General features: G+C 55.4%; 1 protein-coding gene across 5 annotated transcripts in view; it reads left to right on the forward strand.

The window, feature by feature from the left end:
• The window catches only part of KCNH6 (potassium voltage-gated channel subfamily H member 6), a 33,893-nt gene extending 22,620 nt beyond the window's left edge, over nucleotides 1-11,273 (forward strand). For 3 of the 5 annotated variants that reach the window (XM_038163286.1, XM_038163289.1, XM_038163291.1), the window contains 10 exons: nucleotides 589-1,017; nucleotides 1,753-2,152; nucleotides 2,368-2,567; nucleotides 4,595-4,847; nucleotides 5,293-5,486; nucleotides 6,016-6,115; nucleotides 6,360-6,641; nucleotides 7,850-8,030; nucleotides 9,400-9,598; nucleotides 9,954-11,273. In XM_038163286.1, the coding sequence (XP_038019214.1) occupies nucleotides 589-1,017; nucleotides 1,753-2,152; nucleotides 2,368-2,567; nucleotides 4,595-4,847; nucleotides 5,293-5,486; nucleotides 6,016-6,115; nucleotides 6,360-6,641; nucleotides 7,850-8,030; nucleotides 9,400-9,598; nucleotides 9,954-10,244 (2,529 nt within the window). In that variant the 3' untranslated portion in view covers nucleotides 10,245-11,273. The remainder of the gene's footprint in view (nucleotides 1-588; nucleotides 1,018-1,752; nucleotides 2,153-2,367; nucleotides 2,568-4,594; nucleotides 4,848-5,292; nucleotides 5,487-6,015; nucleotides 6,116-6,359; nucleotides 6,642-7,849; nucleotides 8,031-9,399; nucleotides 9,599-9,953) is intronic. The other 2 variants (XM_038163287.1, XM_038163290.1) reach the window with 1 other exon arrangement.
• The last annotated feature ends 243 nt before the right edge of the window (nucleotides 11,274-11,516 follow it).

Genomic DNA, 11,516 nt, shown 5'->3' on the forward strand with positions numbered 1-11,516 from the left:
CCACGCGAGATGGCGTTTGCACCTTGGTGGCCACAGGTGAGATGGGAACTGGGCATTGCCTGAGGCTTTGCTGCAGGTGGCCCAAGCTACCCCTCTGCTTGGAGGACAAGTGTGCCAGAAGGACATCCAGGGCAGGATACTTGCTATGGCCAAGAAAGGCGTGGTGCAAGGCTTGCAGGATGCCTATTATGCTGTCACCCTCGGGGGACACAGCCATGTGAGGGCATCTCCAAGTTCCCATAGCTCTGCACCAGGGACACCCAGCAGCTCCCAAGCAGGTGGCACAGAGCTGAGGGCAGAAGGAGGCTCAGCAGCAGGCACTTTCCTCTCTGCTGGGTCAGAAGGCCATAAGACAGGTAGGAAGCTGCCCCAAGGGTGCTGTGGTCACCAGAGACAGACAAGACCTTGATGTCAGCCACAGTGGGAACTGGACAAACACATATGCAGCCAACCAAGGTGAAAAAGCTGTAGGAAACCATTGTGTGCTCCTCGATGCTCCACCAGCACATGGAAGTCCCTTGCCTGGTTCCTGGCGTTATCCAGCCTCTTGCCTGGTCTCGCATCCTTCTCACACCCCTCTCCTGGCAGGTGCTGTCCCTGGGCGCTGATGTCCTTCCCGAGTACAAGCTGCAGGCGCCGCGCATCCACCGATGGACCATCCTGCACTACAGCCCCTTCAAGGCCGTGTGGGACTGGCTCATCCTGCTGCTGGTCATCTACACAGCCGTCTTCACGCCCTACTCAGCCGCCTTCCTGCTCAACGAGGAGCAGGTGGAGGAGAAGCGCTGGGACTGCAGCTACTCCTGTGACCCGCTCAACATCATTGACCTCATCGTGGACATCATGTTCATCGTGGACATTGTCATCAACTTCCGCACCACCTACGTCAACATCAACGACGAGGTGGTGAGCCACCCCGGCAAGATCGCCATTCATTACTTCAAGGGGTGGTTCCTCATTGACATGGTGGCTGCCATCCCCTTTGACCTGCTCATCTTCCGCTCTGGCTCCGATGAGGTAAGACCAGGGTCTGTCAGGACAGGAGAGGACGCGGGGATAGATAGGGAGAGATGTATGAGAAAGAAAGAAAGAAAGGGATGTGGGCAGTTTGATGTCAGTGGTGGATGGCTAAATCCATGGGCAGAGGGGTAGTTGGTCACAGGGTGGAGAAGGGTGTCTTTACAGATTTTTAAGCAGCTGGGACCTGGGATTTCATTTTTTAGGATCAGGCAGCTCCTACTCTAAATGTTAAGAGTAGATCCACTCCCCTTGTTGAGGTTGACCCAGCAGAGCAGGCTAGAGGCTCAGTTGAAAGGCTGACCCCACACTCCAGTGTGGGTGAATTTGGGGGTGCATTGCCAGCCAGACTCAAAATGTTGGCAGTGGGATAACCCTGTAGTTACTGTACTGCCTGGAGGCTCCACATCTGGGAGTGAAAGGCAGTTCTTTTGGGAGCAATGGCTGGCAAGGCGAGGACCCATCAGGAAACATGGACTTGGCCTCGGCTCTTCTCACTTGCTCACCTCTAATCCCAAAGCTTGTTGCCTTTATGATCAGCAGAGGCAAACTGCCCTTCCTGTGCTGTGACTCATCTGACCTAGTTCAGGGGTCACCTCCAGGACAAGGTGATTCACACTCTAGAAATGCTTTTTTATCCTTCAAAGGAAGCACGGCTCAGCTGGGAGCGTGCCTTTGGAACATGCCATATTTATCCTTTGCTTGTCCCTGAGGTGTCTCACCTCTCCCCTGCAGACCACCACCCTCATTGGCCTCCTGAAGACCGCCCGGTTGCTGCGCCTGGTGCGCGTGGCGCGGAAGCTGGACCGGTACTCGGAGTACGGAGCAGCCGTGCTCTTCCTGCTCATGTGCACCTTCGCCCTCATCGCCCACTGGCTGGCCTGCATCTGGTACGCCATCGGCAACGTGGAGCGGCCCTACATGGAGCACAAGATCGGCTGGCTGGACAACCTGGGTGACCAGATCGGCAAGCGCTACAACGACAGCGACCTCTCCTCTGGCCCATCCATCAAGGATAAATATGTCACTGCCCTGTACTTCACCTTCAGCAGCCTCACCAGCGTGGGCTTTGGCAATGTCTCGCCCAACACCAATTCCGAGAAGATCTTCTCCATCTGTGTCATGCTCATTGGCTGTGAGTGCCTGCGCACATCCCACTGTTCCCATCCCTGCTTTGGAGGTTGGAGCATCTCCCTCTGCCTCTTCTGCACAAACAAATGGATGGGGTGATAGAAATACATGTTTTCAGGTCCTGGTAGATATGGGTTTTGGGAATCTGCTGGTTCAAGGTCTCCTGTAGCTGGACATGCATCTCGCCATGTCCCGCTGAGTCCTGCCCTCTCGTTTCAGCTCTGATGTATGCCAGTATCTTCGGCAACGTCTCAGCCATCATCCAGCGCCTCTACTCAGGCACAGCACGCTACCACACGCAGATGCTGCGGGTCAAGGAGTTCATCCGCTTCCACCAGATCCCCAACCCCCTGCGCCAGCGCCTGGAGGAGTATTTCCAGCATGCTTGGTCCTACACCAATGGCATCGACATGAACGCGGTGAGTACGGGCAGGTAGGCCCTGTGTCCTCACAGCACTTTATCCTAAACAACACGGCATCTAGATCTGAGTCCACCCAAACATTTCCATGCTTTTGATCAGGATAGAGGCAGGAGACTTGGGAGGCTGGAGACAGACTCTGTCCATAAACCTCCTGCATTTCCACCTCCTGCATCCCCCTTTCTCCTTCTCTCCTTTCTCTGCCCATTCCTTCACATCCACCCAGAGGTTTTCCAGGATCATGAGCACATTTCTTGGCCAGAGAGCAGGTTTGGTGGGGAGCTCAGAGTCCCTCTTGGCACTGAGCACTTTCAGGCTGGTGTCTGTTGGTGTCACAGGAGCGGAGCAGGTATCGATCCAGCTCCTCTCCACACCACCGGTTGCTAAGCAAAGTGCATCCTGCTCTCGCAGCAGGGAAAGGAGGGCATTTAAATAAACCTCGATCCATTTTAATTAGAGCCCAGAGAGGCAGCTGTTTGTTAGCAAAGGGGGGATCAATGGCGGAGCTGTGCTGGAGAGGCGCCGTGTCTCCGAGCCTTTGTGCCGACAGCGCCGGGGCTCCGTGGGGATGAGGATGCAGCTTGGTCGAGGTGGGGACTGGACTCACAGCCCTGGGATTCAGTGCACAGACATGATGGCTCAGCCAGCAGCAAGGCAGAGGAATGAGAAAGGACAAGGCAAGGAGAGACATAAGACCTAAATTCCTGGTCTCTTGGCCCTGGGCAGGTTATCAGCCCATTCATTCCCTGCTAATGTTCCTTATTTTCCTTAAGATTTGATCTTGAGTGGAATCAGGACACAGATTTGTATGAATTCAGCATCTCCTTCTAAAGTTGCTGCTGCCACATGAAACAACTGGGCAGCATTTGGGAGTTTGCTGCTGGGAGAGCTTTGGGTTAAACCTCTCAGGTGGAGGCGACACCCTGGGCTGGACATCAGTGGCAATAACGAGAAGCAGTGCCACCATACCAAGCACAGGTGCTCTTGGCTTAGTACAAAGCCAGGTCACAAGTCCCCAGGGAGAGCTGAGCTCGCGGCTCAGCCATGCCGCTGCTCACACCAATTCCTGCTGGCTGCTGCAGAGACACAGCGTGATCTCATCAATCACCCCACAGCCTGATCAATTCGTCCACCCCTGATTTCCCAGCAGGGAAACACTTCTGCTAGCATGGGAGATCAAGTTGAAGGCAGGAACAAGTCGTGCTCACCAGCCCCAGCACGGCTGTTCCAGATTTGGCCACCAGCGGGATGTGAGCAAAGAGGACAGCAAGGAGGACCCCAGGGCCATATGCTGCTCTCCAAAAAAAACCCAAACCCAGGTGGTTTTCACCTTGGCACTGTGAGTCACTGGTGGCAGCAGCTTTCTCCATATTGTGAGTTTTACCTTGAGGTCACCTTCAGATTCAGCTTTTGTTCAACATGAGGTATTTGCACAGGTATATTTAGCTGTCAGTGCACACAACTGTCCTGTGCTGCTGTTTCTTGGCATTCAGGCAGGTGCTGTTTAATTAAGGTTTTTGTGCTCTTTGTGCCAGTTTCTGCTCTCATTCATCCAAGATTAGTGGGTGTAAAGATGAAAAAGGGGATATGCCACCAGCGGGTATAAATAGATTGAGCTAGTTACTTTTAATTATTGCTTGGGAGTGCTGTTGTCCCCAGCCACAAGCAGTACAAGCCAGTGACAGGCAGGCACGCAGGGACCCACCAAGGGAAGATGAAAAGATGATCGAAATCACGGAATCACAGAATGGTTTACGGTTGGAAGGCACCTCAAAGCTCAAACTGTTTCAGTCCCTGCTATGAGCAAGAACACCTTCCACTAGACCAGGTTCTTCCAAGCCCCATCCAGTCTGGCCTTGAACACTTACAGGGATGGGAAAATGTCCCCACCTTTGGCTTTCTGGGCTCACGGTCTCCCTGTTTGGCCCCATTGTTTCATGCTGAGCGTCATACAGCCTCTCAGCTCTGTCACAGCATTCCCTCCCAAGGACAGCGGCGTGATGGCATCTCTCCCTGGCTCTCCACAGGTCCTGAAGGGCTTCCCTGACTGCCTGCAGGCCGACATCTGCCTGCACCTGAACCGCACGCTGCTGCAGAACTGCAAAGCGTTCCGGGGAGCCAGCAAGGGCTGCCTGCGCGCCCTGGCCATGAAGTTCAAGACAACTCACGCACCTCCTGGAGACACCCTGGTGCACTACGGAGACGTCCTCACCACACTCTACTTCATCTCCCGGGGTTCCATTGAGATCCTCCGGGAAGACATTGTGGTGGCCATCTTAGGTGAAAAAGTCCTTCCTTCTGCGAGGGGTGACGGGCGAGGGGCAAAGGGTGATGAGAAGTGAGCATGGATGAAGGGTGGCAGGTGAGGGTGAAGAACTTTCCCACATACTGGGGAAGGGAAGATTGTTCCTCAGCATCTGATGGGTCCCCATGCCGGTGGACAGGGAAAGGAGGATCCCTGGGAGATGGCAGGGGAAAGCTGCAAAGGAGTGAGGAGAGCAGGGCATGTCTCAGCAGTCTCCAGCCATCACTGATGACCCACTGCCCTGGCTTGGTGTCACCATCACTGGTGGCTTTCACAGTGTTATCCCCAGCACACACAGTCAGGGCTGGGGTTTCTGGGGATCCCCTTGTTCACAAAGCCCAAAGTAAGGGATGCTGGACCAGAATAGCTGGAGCAGTAGTGAGTGCCCACGTCTCCATAATGAGCTGTCTCTTGACACAGGGAAGAATGACATCTTTGGGGAGCCCATCAGCCTCTACGCCCGCCCAGGGAAGTCCAACGCCGACGTGAGGGCCCTGACCTACTGCGATTTGCACAAGATCCAGCGCGAGGACCTGCTGGAGGTCTTGGACATGTACCCAGCCTTCTCTGACAACTTCTGGAGCAACCTAGAGATCACCTTCAACCTACGAGACGTGAGTGCCAGGGCTGCCCCAGGGAGCAAATGTGGTCAGTGCTTAAATTTGGCAAGTGGGAGGGCTGAAGCAAGGATGTCAGGAGGAGCAACAGCCACATTTCCCAGGGCACTCTCCAGGGAGTTTCCCTGGGAAACTCCTATGATTCCCCCACAGCAGGACACGTCTACTTTTATAGTGCGTGACTGAACTTTGCCCTTTCCTGACATTTTTTTTCAGAGACCTGAAATATTGACAAGAAAGTAAAATTCCCTCCATGTCCTGTCCCAGTCTGGGATGTCCTACCACGTCTCAGGGTGCTCCTTCCCCCCCGCCATGGCCCTGACACATTTACCTCAGTCTCAGAGCAGCAAGGACAGCTTCAGGAATCCCTTGAGCTCTGAAACCAGTCCAGGGTGGGACAGGGCAGTGGTGAAGAGACAGGGGTAGCTTCCCCTTCAGAGAACATGGGAAGGGCTGTAGGCGCCACGGCACGCATGGATGGGACACGACATCCTTTCCCTGATGACCAGCCCCTCTCGTTCCTCAGGCAGACAGCGTTCCCCGCTCGCCCCTCAGCGAGGAGTATGACTGCACCTACCGCCGGGCTCGCCGCCGCAAGCGCTCCCCTTGCCAGCCCACCAAGCCTGGTGAGTGCCCTGCACTGGCAGAGCCCGCCTGCAGGACAGGACAGTGGCACCAGTACTCATTTCTACCTGGGCACGTGCCCCAAAGCAGGGGCTGCTGGTGTCTCTGTCCCTGCAAACCATCCTGCAGGCACCCAAGCTGCCTCCCCTTGGGGTGCCCCAGCCCTACAGGCATCCTGAGGGAATGGGGGGCTGGTTTTTTTCATGTGTGGTACTGCCCAAAGTCACCTGTCGTGCTGTCCCACAGACCCAGACACGGGCATCTCTGATGCAGAGCAGTATCACACCTACTCCGAGCTCACCAACCCGCAGGAGCCGCTGAGTAAGGACCAGTGGGACGACGTGGGCAGCAGCACCTCTCCCTGCTCCCAGGCCAGTGACGATGAGGCCAAGAGCGGCAGCCCTGTGAAAGCTGAGCCCTTCCCCGCGCCCAAAAAGGATGACTTGGCTCTGCCCTCGCTCAGCCTCATCTCCACCAGCGCCACAGAGGTCGGCAAGCAGGCAGCAGAGAGCAGCCAGTCCTACACAGGTACCCAGGGCTGCAGGCAGGGCTGGCAGGAGGGTGGTGAGACATGCTTGGGCATGGTGGCCTTGTCTTGGAGCAGGGCCAAGCTGCTCACGTGCATTTGAGGGGAGCCACACTCCAAGGCCAAGGGTCGTGGCTGCCTTTTGTCCCCAGCTGGATGTGCTCTGTCCCTCCTGTGTCACCCCATGTATGTCAGGGTGGTGGCTCTCCATGTGTGTGGGAGGTGGCTCTCCATGTGTGTGTGGGTGGTGGTATTGCCACATCTGGGGTCACCATTTATTACCGTGGGTCTTCTGGGCAGTCAGGACTTGGTGAAGTGAAGGAGAGATCTTGACTCCATTTTAGAAAGCTGGTTTATTATATTATTATATATATTACATTAAAAAAGACCACACTCTAACTGTACTACAAAGAACAGAGAGAGAGATTCATCAGAAGGCGAGACAGGAATAGAAAGGAATGAATAACGAAGTTCTGTGACTCCCAGAGAGTCCGAGAGCTGCTGCCTCCTGGATTGGGCACCAAGCAGAAACATCCCACACTGACCAAGGAAGCACCTGCTGCATTCCACAGCAGCAGATAACAAATTGTTTACACTTGAAGCTGAGGCCTTCTCAGTTTCTCAGGAGAAGAAAATCCTAGCAAAGGGATTTTCACAAAATATCACAACTACAGTGGTGGCTCTCCGTGTGTCTGGGTGATGGCTCTCCATGTGTGTTGGGGCTAGCTCTCCATGTGTGTAGGTGGTGGCTCTCCATGTGTGTGGGTGATGGCTCTCTGTGTGTGTTGGGGATGGCTCTCCATGTGTGTAGGTGGTGGCTCTCCGTGTGTGTGTTGGGGCTAGCTCTCCATGTGTGTTGGGGCTAGCTCTCCATGTGTGTGGGTGATGGCTCTCTGTGTGTGTTGGGGATAGCTCTCCATGTGTGTAGGTGGTGGCTCTCCATGTGTGTGGGTGATGGCTCTCCATGTGTGTTGGGGCTAGCTCTCCATGTGTGTGGGTGGTGGCTCTCCATGTGTGTGGGTGATGGCTCTCTGTGTGTGTTGGGGATAGCTCTCCATGTGTGGGTGATGGCTCTCCATGTGTGGGTGATGGCTCTCCATGTGTGGGTGATGGCTCTCCATGTATGTCAGGTGACAGAATCTGAAGCACCTCCATACCAGCGGGGCTGGAGGATGCCAGACAAGTGCTGAGAGGTCTCCTCTCCTTCCAGCCACTCCCCTGGATATTCCCAACATGTTCTCCTTCTGGGAGGACCGGCAGCCAGCCCAGCCTGCGGAGGCCCTGCAGCACATCTCGCTGGTGCACAGCTCGCAGGACGCGCCCCTGCACAGCGACTACAGGCCGGGGCAGATCGAGTCCAGGCTGGAGCTCCTGCAGGCCCAGCTCAGCAGGTGGGCAGGGTTGGAGAGGAGCTGGGCGACTCTGGGCCATCACCTTCTGCTTTCTAGAGGTGGCTGCGGTGGGTCTGTGTGCAGAAATGCCACACTGCATTCCTGGGGAGGGGGTGGGAGTGCTTTGCAAGTGCAGCAGCTTCTCAAAGGGCAAGTCCTGACCCTGACGGCAGCCCAGCCCTTCATCTGCTGCTGTGACACCACCCTTGGCATCTGTCACCAGCCCCAGGATCTCCCACAGTGCCACCTGAGATCTGTCACTTTGCCGTGGCTTCCAAACTCAATGCAACTGCAGATATGAAACCATCCACAGGCACAACTGGAGCCCTTTGCAGGTCCCCTCTTCCTGCTGCACAGACCTAGAAGCATCCTCATGCTCCACAAAATGAGCCTCATGACCATCAACAGCCTCTAAATAAGAAAAAAATACATTATTTTTCAAACTGACAGCGAGTAGGCTTAGATTGAATATTAGGAAAAAATTCTTCCCTGTGAGGGTGGTGAGACCTGGCACAGGGTGCCCAGAGCAGCTGTGGCTGCCCCATCCCCAAAGTGTTCCAGGCCAGGTTGGAAGGGGCTTGGGAGCAACCTGCTCTAAAGGAAGGTGTCTCTGCCCATGGCTGGGGATGGAACTGGACAAGCTTTAAGATCCCTTTCAACCCCAACTGGTCTGTGATTTTTGAGGGAGAAGGAAGAACCCACACCGGAGGTGCAGGTTTAAGGTCCCCAGGCAGCACCCACGTGAGGGGCTGACACTGTGGGTTCTGCTGCCCTTGTTGAGCTCATTTCACCACACACTTGTGTTTAGGTGTCTCTCCAGTGCACCATCCTAGCTCTAGGGGTCAGATCTGCCCATTCTGTCAGCGATGCTGTGACTGTGTCCTGCAAGTGGGGCTGTGCCCACTCCTGCCAGAGCTGTTCACTTCAGTCAAGGACAAGGCAGAAAGAAGAGACTTCTACTTTTCCGTTTTCTTCTGCTCCTGAGTTAAAAGTGGTTGGCACTAACCTGCCTTGCTCCATCTGTCAGCACAGGCAGCTGGCCTGGAGAATTGATCTAGATTAAAACTAACCATTGCAATTTTTTCCCCCCTCCAGGGTAATTTTAGCTTTTTTCAAATCCCCGCTCCAGATCCCAGTTTGGCTCCACATAAAATTGGGCAGAGGATGATTGAGTGTGGCAGGAGAGAGATGGCAGGATTGATCTCTCTCTGGCAGGGCTGGTTTAAAGCTCTCTAAAAACCTCAACAAGCAGCAGGCAAAGCATCACTGCCCTGGGGTAGCAGGATTGGCACCTCCTCCCAGTGCTCTCTGCCCAGCTGCAGGATGCAAAAGGGTTCTCTGCACTGACACCGGGCTGCTCTGTCCCCAGGCTGGAGTCCAGGATGTCGTCGGACATTCATATAATCCTGCAGCTCCTGCAGCGCCAGCTGTCCCAAGTGCCACCCGCCTACAGCCCCATCTCGCCCACCTCCCACAACCTGGCCATGTACGGCATCGTCCCGCGGAGCCTGGAGCCGCTCGCCCCCTGCGCGCCCCTGGAGGAGCAGGAGCTGCCGACCCAGGAGCAGGTGAGGTCACCCCTGCTGGCTCAGCACCCGCCAGGCTCCTCCTGCCCCAATCCCGAGTTCTCTCCAGGCAAGGCACAGCCAAACACTCGTGGGTCCCAGCAAAGCCACGGGGTCTTGACCTGGGAGCAGATCTGCCCAGTGCATCGCTGGTTTTGGGGCACAGCTGCCATCCCCAACACTGCCAGGTTTCCCTCATCAGTAGGGAAGGAAGTGGGTTCCTCTGCTCTGAGGCTTCCTCAAGTGAAAAATAACATTTTGGGGCTTGGAGCCTGATGAGGCTCCAAGGCTGGTGAGGAGAGAGTGTGGCTACTTGGCTTTGCTTTTACCATAACCCATACAATTCCTCGTTTCCCAGCAGAGCCCGAGCTACACGGAGGTAGAAAAGTTCCACTTGAAATCCAGGGACTCCTTGTCAAGCGGGATGCAGATGTCTGTGTCATCCGACAAAACCATGACCGTCTACTCCGAGCAGGAGCACCACTCCCCACCTCTCCCGAACCCAGAGCCTCCCCACCAAAGGGCACCAAACACCCAGGGACTCTCGCGGGGCTCTCGTTTCCCTTCCCTCCCGGAGCACTTGGAGGCATCTTCCGAGCACCAGGACATTCAGAGACACCTCTCCGACCCCGTGCTTCCTGCAAGTTAGAGACGTGGGGGCGAGTCAAGAGGAACCTCAACTGCAAGCCCGGCCAGTTGATGTTGATTTTGACTGCAAGGGTAAGACATTGGACAATGCCATTGGCTCAGGGGTATAATTTGTAGCTATCTTCTGCCACCGTGACAGGAAGCATAGAGTGGCTGGCATCCAAGGTGAACGTTTTCCAGCAGTTCCCATAGAGTAGATTTCATTTGCACATTAGAGTGAACCTAGAACAGTTCTTACAGCCACCATCGAGCTGGTTAGGCCACGTGGTTCCCATCACCTCCTCCTTGCCGAGGCTTCTTCTCGAGAAGGGCACAAGCCAAGCGAGACACAGCAACCACAGGAGAGCAAATCCAGGGCTCTGGGCTGCGAGGCCGCTGTGCTAGAAACCTCTGGAGCCACAGAGACCACAGTGTTGGTACAAGGCTCAGCCCAGCAGGGCCTGCAGGTCTTACAGAAGGGTTGTCACCAGAGGAGGAGTGTGAGATCTACAGGGTGTGGTCCAGGGGAAGCTGCAGGTGGCAAGCCCAGGACAAGGACAGAGGACAGAAGCTCGTCCTACTTGATTGCCATGGAGAAGTGAAGGGCCAACAGCCCCTGCCACCTCAGCCTGCTTCAGCACGAGTCCCAGAGCACTGACTTCTCCATCACACCTTGCAAACCCCAATCCCACAGCTCCCCAGGTAACTCCAACTCATCACCGGCCTGGGCATAAAGCACAAAATTCAAAAGCACAATCCCAAAAAGCCCCGTGTCCAGTCCCCCCTCCCAGCCTCTCTCTTTTGATAAGGGTTCCATAGGTGCTTCCTCCTGGCCAGCCCTCCTCCCGGCAGACTCCGCAGCATTCCGTAGGAGAAGCCCACGTAGCGCTGCCGCCTCGCCGCTCGCTCGCTCGGGTAGATGCTGTGATAGTCCTAGGCCGCCAGCTCCACTAATGTATCGAGCTCCCTCTGAGAGTAGTCAAACTGTGAGCATCTCTTTCTCTGGAGTTTTAGTGTACACTTTGCTAATAAAGATGTTTTTGGCACCTAACGTGAATCACAGCTGTGTTCGTTGGGAGCATCCATGAATGCATCCCGGGGCAGCTTCACCCAAAAAGCTGTGGTCCAAGCCCAGTTACTTCATGCAGGGAGTGTGGGGCTGGCAGAGCCCCCAGCAAGTCAGGTCAAGGGTGGAGGCTTGGCCGAGCAATCCCTTCCCGAAAGGACGCGCTGGAGGCTCTGCAGTGATTGGGAAAAGCTTTCCTACGAGCCCAGGCAGCCGCCTGTGAGAAAT

The sequence above is a fragment of the Motacilla alba genome, chromosome 27 (genome assembly GCF_015832195.1).
Source record: "Motacilla alba alba isolate MOTALB_02 chromosome 27, Motacilla_alba_V1.0_pri, whole genome shotgun sequence".
Classification (NCBI taxonomy): domain Eukaryota; kingdom Metazoa; phylum Chordata; class Aves; order Passeriformes; family Motacillidae; genus Motacilla; species Motacilla alba.